Source organism: Saimiri boliviensis, chromosome 12 (genome assembly GCF_048565385.1).
Source record: "Saimiri boliviensis isolate mSaiBol1 chromosome 12, mSaiBol1.pri, whole genome shotgun sequence".
Classification (NCBI taxonomy): domain Eukaryota; kingdom Metazoa; phylum Chordata; class Mammalia; order Primates; family Cebidae; genus Saimiri; species Saimiri boliviensis.
The window spans coordinates 48,047,814-48,063,523 of NC_133460.1; the positions used below are offsets into that span (position 1 = coordinate 48,047,814).

Consider the following 15,710-nt stretch of genomic DNA (forward strand, 5'->3'; position numbering starts at 1 on the left):
TGCGGTGAACCGAGATCGCGCCATTGCACTCCAGCCTGGGTAACAAGAGCGAAACTCTGTCTCAAAAAAAAAAATAATAATAATAATTGCCGGGCGTGGGTGGCTCAAGCCTGTAATCCCAGCACTTTGGGAGGCTGAGGCGGGTGGATCACGAGGTCAAGAGATCGAGAGCATCCTGGTCAACATGGTGAAACCCTGTCTCTACTAAAAATACAAAAAAAATTAGCTTGGCATGGTGGCACATGCCTGTAATCCCAGCTACTCAGGAGGCTGAGGCAGGAGAATTGCCTGAGCCCAGGAGGCAGAGGTTGCGGTGAGCCGAGATCGTGCCATTGCACTCCATCCTGGGTAACAAGAGCGAAACTTCGTCTCAAAAAAAAAAAAAAAAAAAAATAATAATAATAATAATTAGCTGGATATGGTGGCACATGCCTGTAATCCCAGCTACTTGGGAAGCTGAGGCAGGAGAATTGCTTGAACCCAGGAGATGGAGGGTGCAGTGAGCCGAGATCTCGCCATTGCACTGTAGCCTGGGCAACAGGAGTGAAACGCTGTCTCAAAAAAAAAATTTTTTTTTGCCGGGCGCGGTGGCTCAAGCCTGTAATCCCAGCACTTTGGGAGGCCGAGGCGGGTGGATCACGAGGTCGAGAGATCGAGACCATACATGGTGAAACCCCGTCTCTACTAAAAATACAAAAAATTAGCTGGGCATGGTGGCACATGCCTGTAATCCCAGCTACTCAGGAGGCTGAGGCAGGAGAATTGCTTGAATCCAGGAGGCGGAGGTTGCGGTGAGCCGAGATCGCGCCATTGCACTCCAGCCTGGGTAACAAGAGCGAAACTCCGTCTCAAAAAAAAAAAAAAAAAAATTTTTTTTTGGTAGTGACAGGGGTCTCACTGTATTGCCCAGGCTGATCTTGAATGCCTGGGCTCAAGTAGTCTTCTTGAGTCGGCCTCCCAGGGTGCTGGAAATTACAGGCATGAGCCACTGCACCTGGCCTCTAAACTTTGTTTTAGTGACTTAGTATTTCAGGGTCTGTTGTAAGCCTAAGAAGAATTGATTTGTCTTTTTTTTTTTTTTTTTTTTTGAGACGGAGTTTCGCTCTTGTTACCCAGGCTGGAGTGCAATGGCGCGATCTCGGCTCACCGCAACCTCCGCCTCCTGGGTTCAGGCAATTCTCCTGCCTCAGCCTCCTGAGTAGCTGGGATTACAGGCACACGCCACCATGCCCAGCTAATTTTTTGTATTTTTAGTAGAGATGGGGTTTCACCATGTTGACCAGGATGGTCTTGATCTATTGACCTCGTGATCCACCCGCCTCGGCCTCCCAAAGTGCTGGGATTACAGGCTTGAGCCACCGCGCCCGGCCAGTTTGAAATTTTGAATTTTAAAGTCTTTAAAAGTTTATTTTTTAGGCCAGGTGCGGTGGCTCAAGCCTGTAATCCCAGCACTTTGGAAGGCCGAGGTAGGTGGATCACGAGGTCAAGAGATCGAGACCATCCTGGTCAACATGGTGAAACCCTGTCTCTACTAAAAATACAAAAAAAATTAGCTGGGCATGGTGGTGCGTGCCTGTAATCCCAGCTACTCAGGAGGCTGAGGCAGGAGAATTGCCTGAACCTAGGAGGCGGAGGTTGCGGTGAGCCGAAATCGCGCCATTGTACTCTAGCCTGGGTAACAAGAGTGAAACTCCGTCTCAAAGTAAAATTAAAAAAAAAATTTATTTTTTAGAGTAAGGTCTTGCTATGTTGCTTAGGCTGGATTTGAATTTTTGGGTGGAAGCAGTCCTGCCTTAGGCAGCTGTGAGCACCACCATGTTCAACTAGGTTTTGAATTTTTTTTTTTTTTTTGAGACGGAGTTTCGCTCTTGTTACCCAGGCTGGAGTGCAATGGCGCGATCTCGGCTCACCGCAACCTCCGCCTCCTGGGCTCAGGCAATTCTCCTGCCTCAGCCTCCTGAGTAGCTGGGATTACAGGCACATGCCACCATGCCCAGCTAATTTTTTGTATCTTTAGTAGAGACGGGGTTTCACCGTGTTGACCGGGATGGTCTCGATCTCTCGACCTCGTGATCCACCCACCTCAGCCTCCCAAAGTGCTGGGATTACAGGCTTGAGCCACCGCGCCCGGCTGAATTTTTTTTTTTTTTTTTTTTTTTTTTTTGAGATGGAGTCTCGCTCTGTCACCAGGCTATAGTGCAGTGGTGCGATCTCGGCTAACTGCAACCTCTGCCTCCTGGGTTCAAGCAGTTCTGCTTCAGCCTCCCAGGTAGCTGGGACTACAGGCATCCGCCACCACGCCCAGCTAATTTTTGTATTTTTAGTAAAGATGGGGTTTCACCATGTTTCCCAGGATGGTCTAGATCTCTTGACCTCATGATCCACCCACTTTGGCCTCTCAAAATGCTGTGATTACAGGAGTGAGCTACCACACCCAGCCCATAGTATCCCACTGCATGACTATTTTAGTCGTATGAAACTGATAGTAGTTTTTTTTTTTAATTTTTTTGGATTTTTAGTAGAGAACGGGGTTTCACTGTGTTTTCCAGAATGGTCTTCTTTTTTTTTTTTAAAGATGGGGTTTCACCATGATGGCCAGGCTGGTCTTGAACTCCTGACCTCAGGTGATCCACCCACCTCAGCCTCCCAGAGTGCTAGGATTATAGGCGTGAGCTGCCACGCCCAGCCTCCAGGATGCTCTTGATCTCCAGACCTCAGGACCAGCCTGCCTTGGCCTCCCAAAGTGCTGGGATTACAGGCATGAACCACTTTAGCCTACAATTTTTTTTTTTTTTTTTGAGACGAAGTTTCACTCTTGTTACCCAGGCTGGAGTGCTATGGCGCGATCTCGGCTCACCGCAACCTCCGCCTCCTGGGTTCAGGCAATTCTGCTGCCTCAGCCTCCTGAGTAGCTGGGATTACAGGCACGTGCCACCATGCCCAGCTAATTTTTTGTATTTTTAGGAGAGGCGGGGTTTCACCATGTTGACTAGGATGGTCTTAATCTCCTGACCTCGTGATCCACCCGCCTCAGCCTCCCAAAGTGCTGGGATTACAGGAGCCACTGTGCCCGGCTTTTTTTTTTTTTTTTAAATGAATGACAGGTTCTTATGTTGCCCAGGCTGGGCTCAAAAGCATAGCTTTGCCTCCTCAAGTGCCAGGACAACTGGCCTGAGCCACTGTGGCTCCCGATAGTAGTTTATTTTTTTGTTTTTTGTTTTTTTTTTTGAGACGGAGTTTTGCTCTTGTTACCCAGGCTGGAGTGCAATGGCGCGTATTTTTAGTAGAGATGGGGTTTCACCATGTTGACCAGGATGGTCCTGATTTCTTGACCTTGTGATCCACCCGCCTCAGCCTCTCAAAGTGCTAGGATTACAGTCGTGAGCCACTGTGCCCGGCCTAGTAGTTTTTAAAAAGAATATATTTTTATCCTTAAAGGCGGTTTAAGAAAACTTAGCCCTGCCGGGCGCGGTGGCTCAAGCCTGTAATCCCAGCACTTTGGGAGGCCGAGGCGGGTGGATCACGAGGTCGAGAGATCGAGACCATCCTGGTCAACATGGTGAAACCCCGTCTCTACTAAAAACACACACAAAAAAGTAGCTGGGCATGGTGGTGCGTGCCTGTAATCCCAGCTACTCAGGAGGCTGAGGCAGGAGAATTGCCTGAACCCAGGAGGCGGAGGTTGCGGTGAGCCGAGATCGCGCCATTGCACTCCAGCCTGGGTAACAAGAGCGAAACTCCGTCTAAAAAAAAAAAAAAAAAGAAAACTTAGCCCTTATTTTTTTTTAAATTTAATTTTTTGAGACAGGGTCTCGCTCTGTCACATAGGCTGGAGTGCAGTGGTGCAATCACGGCTCAGTGTAACTTTGATGTGCTGGGCTCAGATGATCCACTCACCTCAGCCTTCTGGGTAGCTGGGACTACAGGTGTGCACCACCATGCCCTACTAATTTTTTTATATTTTTGTAGAGACAGGGTTTTGCATTGTTGCCCAGGCTGTTCTCAAATTCCTGGGCTCAAGCATTCTGCCCACCCTGGCCTCCCAAATTGCTGGGATTACAGGTATGAGCCACTGTGTCCAGCCCAAATTTTACTTAGCAGATAGCCTGTGGTCATTTAGATCTCATTTCATTTGTTTATTTGTGACACAAATACATAGTGATAAGTATCTTTTGGGATTGTGGCATGGGACCTTTGACAAGGTTGAATGAGGTAAAACTAAAGGAATAGGCTGGGCGCGGTGGCTCACACCTGTGATCCTAGCATTTTGGGAGGCTGAGGTGAGTGGATCACCTGAGGTCAGGAGTTCAAGACCAGCCTGGCCATCATGGTGAAACCCCATCTTTTTAAAAATAAAAAAAAAAGCTAAAGGAACAGGCTGAGTGCGGTGGCTCATGCCTGCTAGGAGGCTGAGGCAGGCGAATCACCTGAGGTTGGGAGACCAGCCTGACCAACACAGAGAAACGCTTTGTCTCTACTAAAAATACAAAATTAGGCAGAGCGCGGTGTCTTAAACGCCTGTAATCACAGCGTTTTGGGTGGCCAAGACGGGCAGATCACCATTTCAAGAGTTCGAGACCAGCCTGACCAACATGGTGAAATCCTGTCTCTACTAAAAATACAAAAAAAAATTAGCCAGCATGGTAATCCCAGCTATTCAGGAGGTACCAGTAATCCCAGCTATTTAGGAGGCTGAGGCGGGAGAATTGCTTGAATCTGGGAGGTGGAAGTTGTGGTGAGCTGAGATTGCACTATTGCACTCCAGCCTGGGCAATGAGAATGAAACTCTGTCTCAGAAATAAATTATAAATAAATAAACTGCTTCAATATGTATATAATTGGAAAAGATCTTCAAATGACAAGTGTTTGCTATTTATGTGTGTGGGAGAGATTAAATCAGAGATTAATATTAATACCTTTGTACTTTGCAAATTGCTTATAGAATATTGATTCTAGTAATTCACATTGAGTGCAAAATGCACATATGCAAATATTCAAGGATAGCTTCTCAGATGACCACAAAGGGGAGCATTAATAAATATTTAATGAAACATACTTTATTAAAATTAAAGTATCAAATATAAGTAGTTTAGAAAAGAACTATTACATATTTATAAAATATATAATCACATGCACAGTAATTTCACAAAATCTGAATAAGTGCCTAGTGGTGTGAAGCAACTACTTTGCTGCAATGTAAATTACCTTCCCATCAATTTCTACTGGCAGTCAAACTCTTCATTACCTTTTACGCTGTCTTGTTCCTTTTTTTTTTGGTAGAGTCTTGCTTTGTCACCCAGACTGGAGTGCAGTGGCACAGTCTCTGCTCGCTGTAACCTCTGCCTCCCGGGTTCAAACAAGTCTCCTGCTTCAGCCTCCAAGAAGCTGGGATTACAGGTATGGGCCACCATACCTGACTTATTTTTGTGTTTTGAGTAGAAATGGGATTTTGCCATGTTGGCTAGGCTGGTCTTGGACTCCTGGCCTCAAGCAATTCACCCACCTTGGCCTCCAAAGTGCTGGGATTTTAGGCGTGAACTGCAGTACCTAGCTGCAACTGTCTTGTTTCTGACTCATCACATTAACTGTCAGGTGTAGAAAAGAGATATGTGGGTATTGGATGTTATCTCACCTATACTGGTACTGGATGGTTGTATGCTGCCAGAATGTAGAACCACCAGAAAAATTAGAAAAAATAGACATTTTGAGATTTTGGCTTTGAGCACTTCTGCTGTGGCAGCTGTCATAGTTAACTTCCCAGTGTTGTGGGAATTGGTACCAGCAGTGTGAAACAGCAAATCTAAAGCCATGGTTCAGGTGGATGAAGGAGATGGTATGATATTTATACTTGAATCACTGATTTTAACATGTCAAATGCAGAACATGCCAATCTTAATTTATTAACATGCCAATTTAGATTATTAAATTTTAAAATACTAATAATTTTTCATAGGGTCTTGTTCCTATTTACATGATAATTTTTCTTCTATTACCAGAACAGGTTTTTTTTTTTTTTTCTTTTTTTTTGGAGACAGAATCTTGCTCTGTTGCCCAGGCTGGAGTGCAGTGGCATGATCGCAGCTTACTGCAACCTCTGACACCTGAGTTGAGGTGATTCTCCTCCCTCAGCCTCCTGAGTAGCTGAGACTACCATGCTTGGCTAACTTGTATTTTTAGTAGAGACAGTATTTCACCATGTTGGCCAGGCTGGTCTCGACCTCCTGACCCCAGGTGATCTGCCCACCTCAGTCTACCAAAGTGCTGGGATAACAGGTATGAACCACTGTGCCTGGCCAGAACAGTTGTTCTTAACCTTTCTTGGGTCTATATATCATCCTTTTGAAAACTGATGACAGCTATGGATTCATCTTCCATTTTGCATACAGTTTCAGGAAATTATCACGACCCACATTTAAGATACTATGCCCTATCCAGACATGGTAATGTGTGACTATAGTCCCAGTTGCTAGGGAGGCTGAGGTGAGAAGATTGCTTGAACCCAGGAGTTCAAGGCTTTAGTGAGCTAAGATTGCACCACCACATTCCAGTCTGGGTAATAGTGTGATTACATCTCTGAAAAACATAGTAACAATAGAACCTGTGCCCTACATTTTGATACACTATTTTCTTCTCTATTCTCACTGCAGTTAACCTCATTTTGATTTAATGTTGGTGTTAATATATTCCCTGCATCTTTCTATTTAAATTCATTTTGTTGGTCCTTGTTTTATCCTTTCTCCCTACCTATGACATATGACTTATCTTAAAAATAGTTAAAAGAGAAAATAGGCCAGGCACAGTGGCTCATACCTGTAATCTCAGCATTTTGGGAGGCCAAGTTGGATGGATTGCTTGAGCCCAGGAATTCGAGACCAGCCTGGGCAACATAGTGGGACCCTGTCTCTACAGAAAATATCAAAAATTAGTTAGGCATGATAGAATATGCCTGTAGTCCCAGCTACTCAGGAGTCTGAGAGAGATCACCTGAGCTTGGGAGGTCAAGGCTGCAGTGAGCCAAAATTCTGCCAGTGCACTTGAGCCTGCATGAGAGACCCTGTCTCAAAAATAAATAAATAAAAGAGAAAGTGAAAAATTTGATTTTGTAATGATTAGCACTGTGTATTTAGGACATTTGTAAAGTTTTTTTTTTTTTCCACTGTAGATTTCTCTCTTTAATTTTAAAAAATCTGTTTTGGCCTGAAATCCAAGCACTTTGGGAGGCACAGGCAGAAGGATCACTTGAGGCCAGTACACTTGAGACCAGCCTGGGCAATGTAGCAAGATCCCATCTTTATGATAATTAAAAAATTTTTTTTTGAAACTGAGCCTTACTCTGTCACCAGGCTGGAGTGCAGTGGTACGATCTTAGCTCACTACCGTCTCTACCTCCCGGGTTGAAGTGATTATCCTGTCTCAGCCTCATGATCCACCCGCCTCGGCCTCCCAAAGTGTTGGGATTACAGGCGTGAGCCACCTCGCCCAGCCTAAATTAGTCTTTTAAAATAGTTGCTTGATGATAAGCCTAAAACTCTGAAGTTTTGTGATGTTCAAAAGTAGGGTACTTTCCTTCGGTCTGTTCATTAATGCTCTTTCTTCTGTTTTTATAAATCACAAATTGTTCTTCCTATAGAGTTAATGACTAATAGTTATAAAGCGACATTTTTTCAGATTATTCTCAGATACAAGCAAGATAGCTTGGGGAAGGAAGTGTTCTATGAGCAAATACTGGTTTTTATGGCCTTTTGGTTTTTCCCCCCTAGATACCATTGAGAAAGTTGGGCTGATCCTGTAATCCCAACACTTTGGTGGCCCAAGGAAGGAGGATCACTTGAACGCAGGACTTCAAGATCAGCCTGGGCAACATTAATGAGAACCCCATTTCTTTCTTTCTTTCTTTTTCTTTTTATTTTTTTTGAGACAGAGTCTCACTGTGTCACCCAGGCTAGAGTTGTGGCTCACTACAATCTCTGCCTTCTGGGTTCAAGTGATTCTTGCTGATCAGCCTCCCCAGTTGCTGAGACTGCAGGTATGCGCCACTAAGACTGGCTAATTTTTGTGTGTGTGTGTTTTTTTTTTTTTTGAGACGGAGTTTTGCTCTTGTTGCCAAGGTTGGAGTGCAATGGCCGGATCTCGACTCACTGCAACTTCTGCCTCCCTGGTTCAAGCACTTCTTCTGCCTCAGCGTTTTGAGTAGCTGGGAGTACAGGCATGTGCTACCATGCTTGGCCTTTTTTTTGTTGTTGTATTTTTAGTAAAGACAGTCTTTCTCCATGTTGGTCTAGCTGGTCTCAAACTCATGACCTCAGGTGATCTGCCCACCTCGGCCTCCCAGAGTGCTGGGATTACAGGTGTGAGCCACTGTGCCCGGCATTAATTGTTGTTGTTGTTGTTTTTGAGACGGAGTTTCGCTTGTTACCCAGGCTGGAGTGCAATGGCGCAGTCTCAGCTCACCACAACCTCTGCCTCCTGGGTTCAGGCAATTCTCCTGCCTCAGCCTCCTGAGTAGCTGGGATTACAGGCACGCGCCACCATACCCGGCTAATTTTTGTATTTTTAGTAGAGACGGGGTTTCACCATGTTGACCAGGATGGTCTCGATCTCTTGACCTCGTGATCCACCCGCCTCGGCCTCCCAAAGTGCTGGGATAACAGGCGTGAGCCACCATGCCCGACCTAATTGTTGTATTTTTAATAGGGATTGGGTTTCCCCATGTTGGCCAGGCTGAATGAGACCCCATTTATATAAAAAAAATTTTCAGGCCTGGCGTGGTGGCTCATGTCTGCAGTCCCAGCACTTTGGGAGGAGGCTCAGGTAGGCAGATCACCAGGTCAGGAGATTGAGACCATCCTGGCCAACATGGTAAAATTCCATCTCTAAAAAAAATTTTAAAATATATATTTAAAAAAATGTTTTTCGAAAACTAGCCAGACATGGTGGTTCACACTGGTAGTTCTAACTACTGGGGAGGCTCAGGTGGGAGGATTGCTTGAGCCCAGGACATGGTGGTACACACCTGTAGTCCTAACTACTCGAGATGCTCAGTAGAGAGTATCTCTTGAGCCCAGGAGGTGGAGTTGTGATCATGCCACTGCACTCCTGCATGGACAGCATAGTAAGACTCGTATAAATAAAAAGAAAAAGTCCAGGCGCGATGGCTAATACTTATAATCCCAGCAGTTTGGGAGGCCAAGGCGGATGGATCATAAGGTCAGGAGTTTGAGACCAGCCTAGCCAACATGCTGAAATCCCATCTCTACTAAAAATATAAAAAAACAACGCCGGGCGCGGTGGCTCAAGCCTGTAATCCCAGCACTTTGGGAGGCCGAGGCGGGTGGATCACGAGGTCGAGAGATCGAGACCATCCCGGTCAACATAGTGAAACCCCGTCTCTACTAAAAATACAAAAAATTAGCTGGGCATGGTGGCACGTGCCTGTAATCCCAGCTACTCAGGAGGCTGAGGCAGGAGAATTGCCTGAACCCAGGAGGCGGAGGTTGCGGTGAGCCGAGATCGCGCCATTGCACTCCAGCCTGGGTAACAAGAGCAAAACTCCGTCTCAAAAAAAAAAAAAAAAAAAAAAATATAAAAAAACTAGCCAGATGTAGTGATGTGCAGCTGTAGTTTCAGCTACTAAGGAGACAGAGGCAAGAACGCTTGAACCTGGGACGCAGAGGTTGCAGTGAGCTGAGAGAGCACCACTGTACTCCAGTCTAGGGGACAACAGAGAAACTCCATCTCAAAAAAAAAAAAAAAAAAGAAAAGAAAATGGTATGGCCATCTTTTTGAGATTAATAAGGCTTAGTGTCATATACTGCAGATTCTTTGCCATCCTACAGTAAAATATGTGCTGAATTCAGTTTATTGAACTTAGCCTTAGATCCCATTTTTTTTTCAAAATTTATTGCCTTGAGGAGCTTAGTGGTCATTTTTCTAGGAAATGCAGTTTTGGGAAGTGCAGTGCTACAGCATAATTTTTACTTAAATTTCCTGAATTTAATGGAATTGGGTAAAAGGATCAAGTAAAACCTTTATCATGTTGTCGTCAGTGTGTAGCTATCTCTAAGCATACATTAAACATTTAAGTACCGAAGTCTATCATTTTGAGCCCCTCTCCCCAATTATTTGGCCTTAGCAAATGATTATTCGAAGTCACTACATGGTGAAATATTTTTAAATTTCTCAATGCTGTAGTGTACACTAAGTAAAACCTTTTTGTGGCTGGTTGTGGGGGCTCATGCCTGTAATTCCAGTACTTTGGAGGGTTGAAACAGGTGGATTGCTTGAGCATAGGAGTTCAAGACCAGCCTGGGAAACATAAAAGCCTGCCTCTCTACAAAAAATATAAAAATTAGCATGATATGGTGGCTTGCGCCTGTAGTCCCTCCTACTTGGATGGCTGAGGTGGGAGGATCACTTGAACCTGGGGAGGTTGGGGCTTTCATAAACTCTCATGGCACCACTGCACTTTAGCCTTAGTGAAAGAGTGAGATTTTGTCTCAGAACACAAACCTTTTTTGTGCTTTTTAAAAAAAATATATTGAGAGGTAGAGTTTCACTCTGTTTCTCAGGCTGGAGTGTCTGGGCTCAAGTGATCCTCTCATCTTAGCATCCTGATTAGAGTGATCCTCCTATCTCAGACCCCTGAGCATAGGTGCCTGCCACCGTGTGTGGCTCATCTTTTTTTTTTTTTTTTTTTTAATCTTTGTAGAAATGAGCTCTCACTTTGTTGCCCAGGTTAGTCTCAAACTCCTGGATCCAAGAGATGCTTCCACTTCAGCCTCCCAAAGGATTGGGAATACAGGCGTGAGCCACCTCATCCAGACTACATTTTTTTTTCTTTGAAGACTAGTCAAGTATTGTAGTGAGAAGGGGAAAAGAATAGAACAAGGAGTTCAGTCAGTAACTGAACAACCAGTTTAGATAACTGATTATCTTTGGACCAGGCTTAAGTGTTGTTTTTGTCTGTTTTCTCTTCTTTTTTTTTGAGATGGAGTCTCAGTTTTTTACCTAGAGTGGAATGCAGTGGCAATCTTGGCTCACTACAACCACTGGCTCCCAGGTTTAAGTGATTCTCTTGCCTCAGCCTCCTGAGTAGCTGGGACTACAGGCGTGTGCCACCACACCCAGCTACTTTTTGTATTTTTAGTAGAGATGGGGTTTCACTATGTTGGCCAGGCAGGTCTTAAATTCCTGACCTCAGGTGATCTGCCTTCGCTTCCCAGAGTGCTAGGATGATAGGCATAAGCCACCACACCTGGCCAGTTTTACTCTTTTTTAAAATTAAAAATTTTTTACATGTAAAAATCATACATATTTATGATATATATTCACAATTACTTAATATCAAAGTTTCATAGAGATATATATAATGTCTTGATATATATATATGTTATGGAGTGGCTAAATAAGGCTAATTAACATGTGCCATACTTCACATACTTATCTTTGTGGTGAGAAGACCTAAAGTCTGCTCTCAGTGTTTTTGTTTTGTTTTGTTTTGTTTTGTTTTGTTTTTGAGATGGCGTTTCACTCTTGTTGCCCAAGCTGGAGTGCAATGGCATGATCTCAGCTCACTACAACCTCCGCCTCCTGGATTCAAGCGATTCTCCTGCCTCAGCCTCCCAAGTAGCTGGGATCATAGGCACATGCCACCACAGCTGGCTAATTTTTTGTATTTTTAATAGAAACGAGGTTTCACCATGTTGGTCAGGCTGATCTAGAACTCCTGACCTCAGGTGACCTACTCGCCTCAGCCTCCCAAAGTGCTGGGATTACAGGAGTGAGCCACCATGCCTAGCCTCAATGTTTAAATATGTAACATACTGTTATTAACTAGTCAACGTGATGTACAATGGATATCTTGAACATTCCTCCTATCTGAAACCTTTGGCCAGTGTCTGTCCAATCCTGCCCTGGGCCCCAAAGCCTCTCATAGCCATCATTTTACTGTCTTTCTATTAGTTTTACTTTCTTACACTCCACATTATGAGATCATGCAATACTCTTTCTGTGCCCGGCTTATTTCACTTAATGTAATGTTTTTCAAGGTTCATACATGTTGCAAATTCCAGGATATCCTTCTTCTTAAGGCTGAATAGTATTCTTTTGTGTATATATACCACATTTTCTTTATGCAGTTATTCATTGATGGAATCTTAGGTTGATTCCATATCTTGACTATTGTGAATAGTGCTTCAGTGAACAGGGGGGTGCAGATATCTCTTCTATGGACTGATTTAATATTTTTTACATTTTTCATAGTCTTGATTTTTATTTTTTCCTTTTTTATTTCATTTTAGCTGCATTGGGTGTTCAACAGCCATCACTCCTTGGAGCATCTCCTACCATTTATACACAGCAAACTGCATTGGCGGCAGCAGGCCTTACCACACAGACTCCAGCAAACTATCAGTTAACACAGACTGCCGCATTGCAGCAACAAGCTGCTGCTGCAGCAGCTGCATTACAGCAGGTAACTCTTTAGTAGCTTTTATTATTTGATGTAGAAAACTTTACGAAATCTGAGTAGCTAGCATTGCTAACTTCATTTTATAGGTAGTAAAGAATTATGTGTTTTTATTATGCTTATTTTTCTGGTGATGAATATTATATCTGCCCCACACATAAAGGGGAGAATAGTTGGGCCAGGCACAGTGGCTCATGCCTGTCATGCCAGCATTTTAGGAGGCTGAGGTGGGAGGATCGTCTGAGCCCAGGAATTTGAGACAAGCCTGGGCAACATGGTGAGACAACGTCTATAGAAAATAAGAGAATTAGAGCATGGTGAAGCACGTGTGTGGTCTCGCTTGGGAGGTTGAGGTGGTAGAATTGCTGGAGCATTGGGAGGTTGAGGCTACAGTGAGCTGAGATTACACCATTGCATTCTAGCCTGGGAGAGAGAGCAAAAACCTGTGTCCAAACAAAACAAGAGTAGTTGAATAGTCAAAAATTTTAAGTCCTTAAATTGGGAAATTCTTACACCTTAATTATGTGAATAAAATTTACTCCTTTTTGGATCCTGGAGTGTAAGTAATCACAGTTTTATTTACTTTAGATGAAGTTTCACTGTTCCAGAAAATTTATTTTTATTCTTTCTGTTTGTTTTTTCTTTGAATCAATGCCATGCCAGAACAGAATGTTTATTTTTAGTGTAATTGTGTGTATTTCTATGTATATCACTTTTTGAGAATGAGTAAATTCAGTGTCTGTATTTTTCTTTGAAAAATATATTTTTTTTAATGTTTCAGCAGTATTCACAACCTCAGCAGGCCTTGTATAGTGTGCAACAACAGGTTAGTTTATATTTTCCATGTTAAAAACTGATTTTAAAATAGCCATTTGCTCCAAAGTTCAATTGATAGAGATTTTTATTTCTATCATCTTAATGTGTGATACAAATTTTTTGGGAGGGGCTGGAGTAAATCAGGTAGGAAAAAAGGGTGAGGGAGATGGGAGGGTGGTCCTAACAACTAAAATCCTCAGCCAGTCTTTGTCACATGTTTCTAAGAAAGTATGTAGAAGCCGGGTGTGGTGACTCACGCCTGTAATTCCAACACTTTGGGAGGCCGAGATGGGCTGATCAGGAGTTTGAGACCAGCCTGGCTAACGTTGTGAAACCCTGTCTCTACTAAAAACACAAAAATTAGCCAGGCGTGGTGGCACATGCCTGTAATCCCAGCTACACAGGAGGCTAAGGCAGGAGAATTCGCTTGAACCTGGGAGGTAAGAGGTTGCAGTGAGCCAGGGTCACAGCAGTGGTCACATGCAGCCTGGGCAACAAGAGTGAAACTTGTCTCAGAAAAAAAAGAAATTATGCAGAGAATAATCTGGAAAGAACCACGCTTTGACCTGTTGTGTTCCTGTCTGGAACATTTGGGCAAGCTCTGCTGAACTAGACCACATGTGAAAATGAAAGCTCCTTTTCTTACTTGAAACCCAAACGCTATATAGGCTTTCAGACTTTATTTCTTTTTTTTTCCTTCAAAATTTTTTTTTTTTTTGAGACGGAGTTTTCGCTCTTGTTTCCCAGGCTGGAGTGCAATGGCGCAATCTCAGCTAACTGCAACCTCCACCTCCTGGGTTCAGGCAATTCTCCTGCCTCAGCCTCCTGAGTAGCTGGGATTACAGGCATGCGCCACCATGCCCAGCTAATTTTTAGTTTTTTTTTTTTTTTTTTTTTTTTGAGACGGAGTTTCGCTCTTGTTACCCAGGCTGGAGTGCAATGGCGCGATCTCGGCTCACTGCTACCTCCGCCTCCTGGGTTCAAGCAATTCTCCTGCCTCAGCCTCCTGAGTAGCTGGGATTACAGGCACAAGCCACCATGCCCAGCTAATTTTTTGTATTTTTAGTAGAGACGGGGTTTCACCTTGTTGACCAGGATGATCTCGATCTCTCGACCTCGTGATCCACCCGCCTCGGCCTCCCAAAGTGCTGGGATTACAGGCTTGAGCCACCGCGCCCGGCTAATTTTTAGTATTTTTAGTAGAGACGGGGTTTCACCATGTTGATCAGGATGGTCTCAATCTCTTGACCTTGTGATCCACCCGCCTCGGCCTCCCAAAGTGGTGGGATTACAGGCTTGAGCCACCGCGCCTGGCTTTCCTTCAAATTTTTGTCACATTAACTAATAGCTGCTACAGCCTTTATTTCTTTAAAGGAGTAGGACCTCCAGCCCCCTTTTAATTAATCAAATTGTATATGGAAATCAAATACACAAAATATTAAAATAGAACTGTTCAAAATGGGAGAAAGCCAGCCAGGCACAGTGGTTCATGCCTATAATCCGAGCACTTTGGAAGGCTAAGGCAGGCAGATCACTTGAGGATCAGGAGTTTGATAGCAGCCTGGCCAACATGGGAAAACCCCACCTCTACTTAAAATACAAAAATTACCTGGGCATGGTGCACACACCTGTAAAAAAATCAAAAGAACACAATATGGGAGAAAGCCTCCCTTTGTAGTTCACACACCTATTCCTTAGGCATATTTGAACGATATGGAAACTCCTGATTTAGACTAAAAGCAAGTTTCATTGGCCCCTTTTTCCTTAGATACATTCTATAGGAATTATCAAGGAAAGAGAGTTTGCCATGATGAATTGTAGATATGCTTTAGCGCAAGCACCCATTCTAGGTGTGTCCGGGGCTAGGGTGTAGTCTTCAGTCCTTTTCAGCATCATTAGGAAGTTTCAAGTACATTAGCAGCCAAGAGAATACAAGAGAAAGATATCAAAAAAGTTAATTTAAAAACCATACGGAGTTTTGACGAGGTGGCTCATGCCTGTAATCCTAACACTTTGGGAGGCCAAAGCGGGCAGATCACCTGAGGTCAAGAGTTTGAAACCAGTCTGGCCAACATGGGGAAACCCCATCTCTATTAGAAATACAAAAATTAGCCAGGTATGGTTGCAGGTGCCTGTAATTCAGCTAGTTGGGAGGCTGAGGCACGAGAATTGCTTGAACCCAGTAGGCAGAGGTTACAGTGAGTAACCTCTGAGATTGTGCCATTGCACTCCAGCCTGGGCAACAGAGCAAGACTCTTGTCTCAAGAAAAAACAAAAAAGACCATGTGAAAGAACATGAGGCTTCTCTCACCCTTTTTTTCTTTTTTTTTAAACTTGTATTTTAGCTCCTGGGGTACATGTGAGGGTTTGTTACATAGGTAAACTCATGTCATGGTGGTTTGTGGTACAGATTATTTGATCACTCAGG

At 43.8% G+C, this 15,710-nt stretch overlaps 1 protein-coding gene across 4 annotated transcripts in view; it reads left to right on the forward strand.

Annotated features, from left to right (window-relative positions):
- Positions 1 to 15,710, forward strand: part of CCAR1 (cell division cycle and apoptosis regulator 1) — an 81,246-nt gene that overhangs the window by 11,400 nt on the left and 54,136 nt on the right. For 2 of the 4 annotated variants that reach the window (XM_039478052.2, XM_074382335.1), the window contains exons 3-4: positions 12,300 to 12,472; positions 13,248 to 13,292. In XM_039478052.2, the coding sequence (XP_039333986.1) occupies positions 12,300 to 12,472; positions 13,248 to 13,292 (218 nt within the window). The remainder of the gene's footprint in view (positions 1 to 12,299; positions 12,473 to 13,247; positions 13,293 to 15,710) is intronic. The other 2 variants (XM_074382336.1, XM_074382337.1) reach the window with 2 other exon arrangements.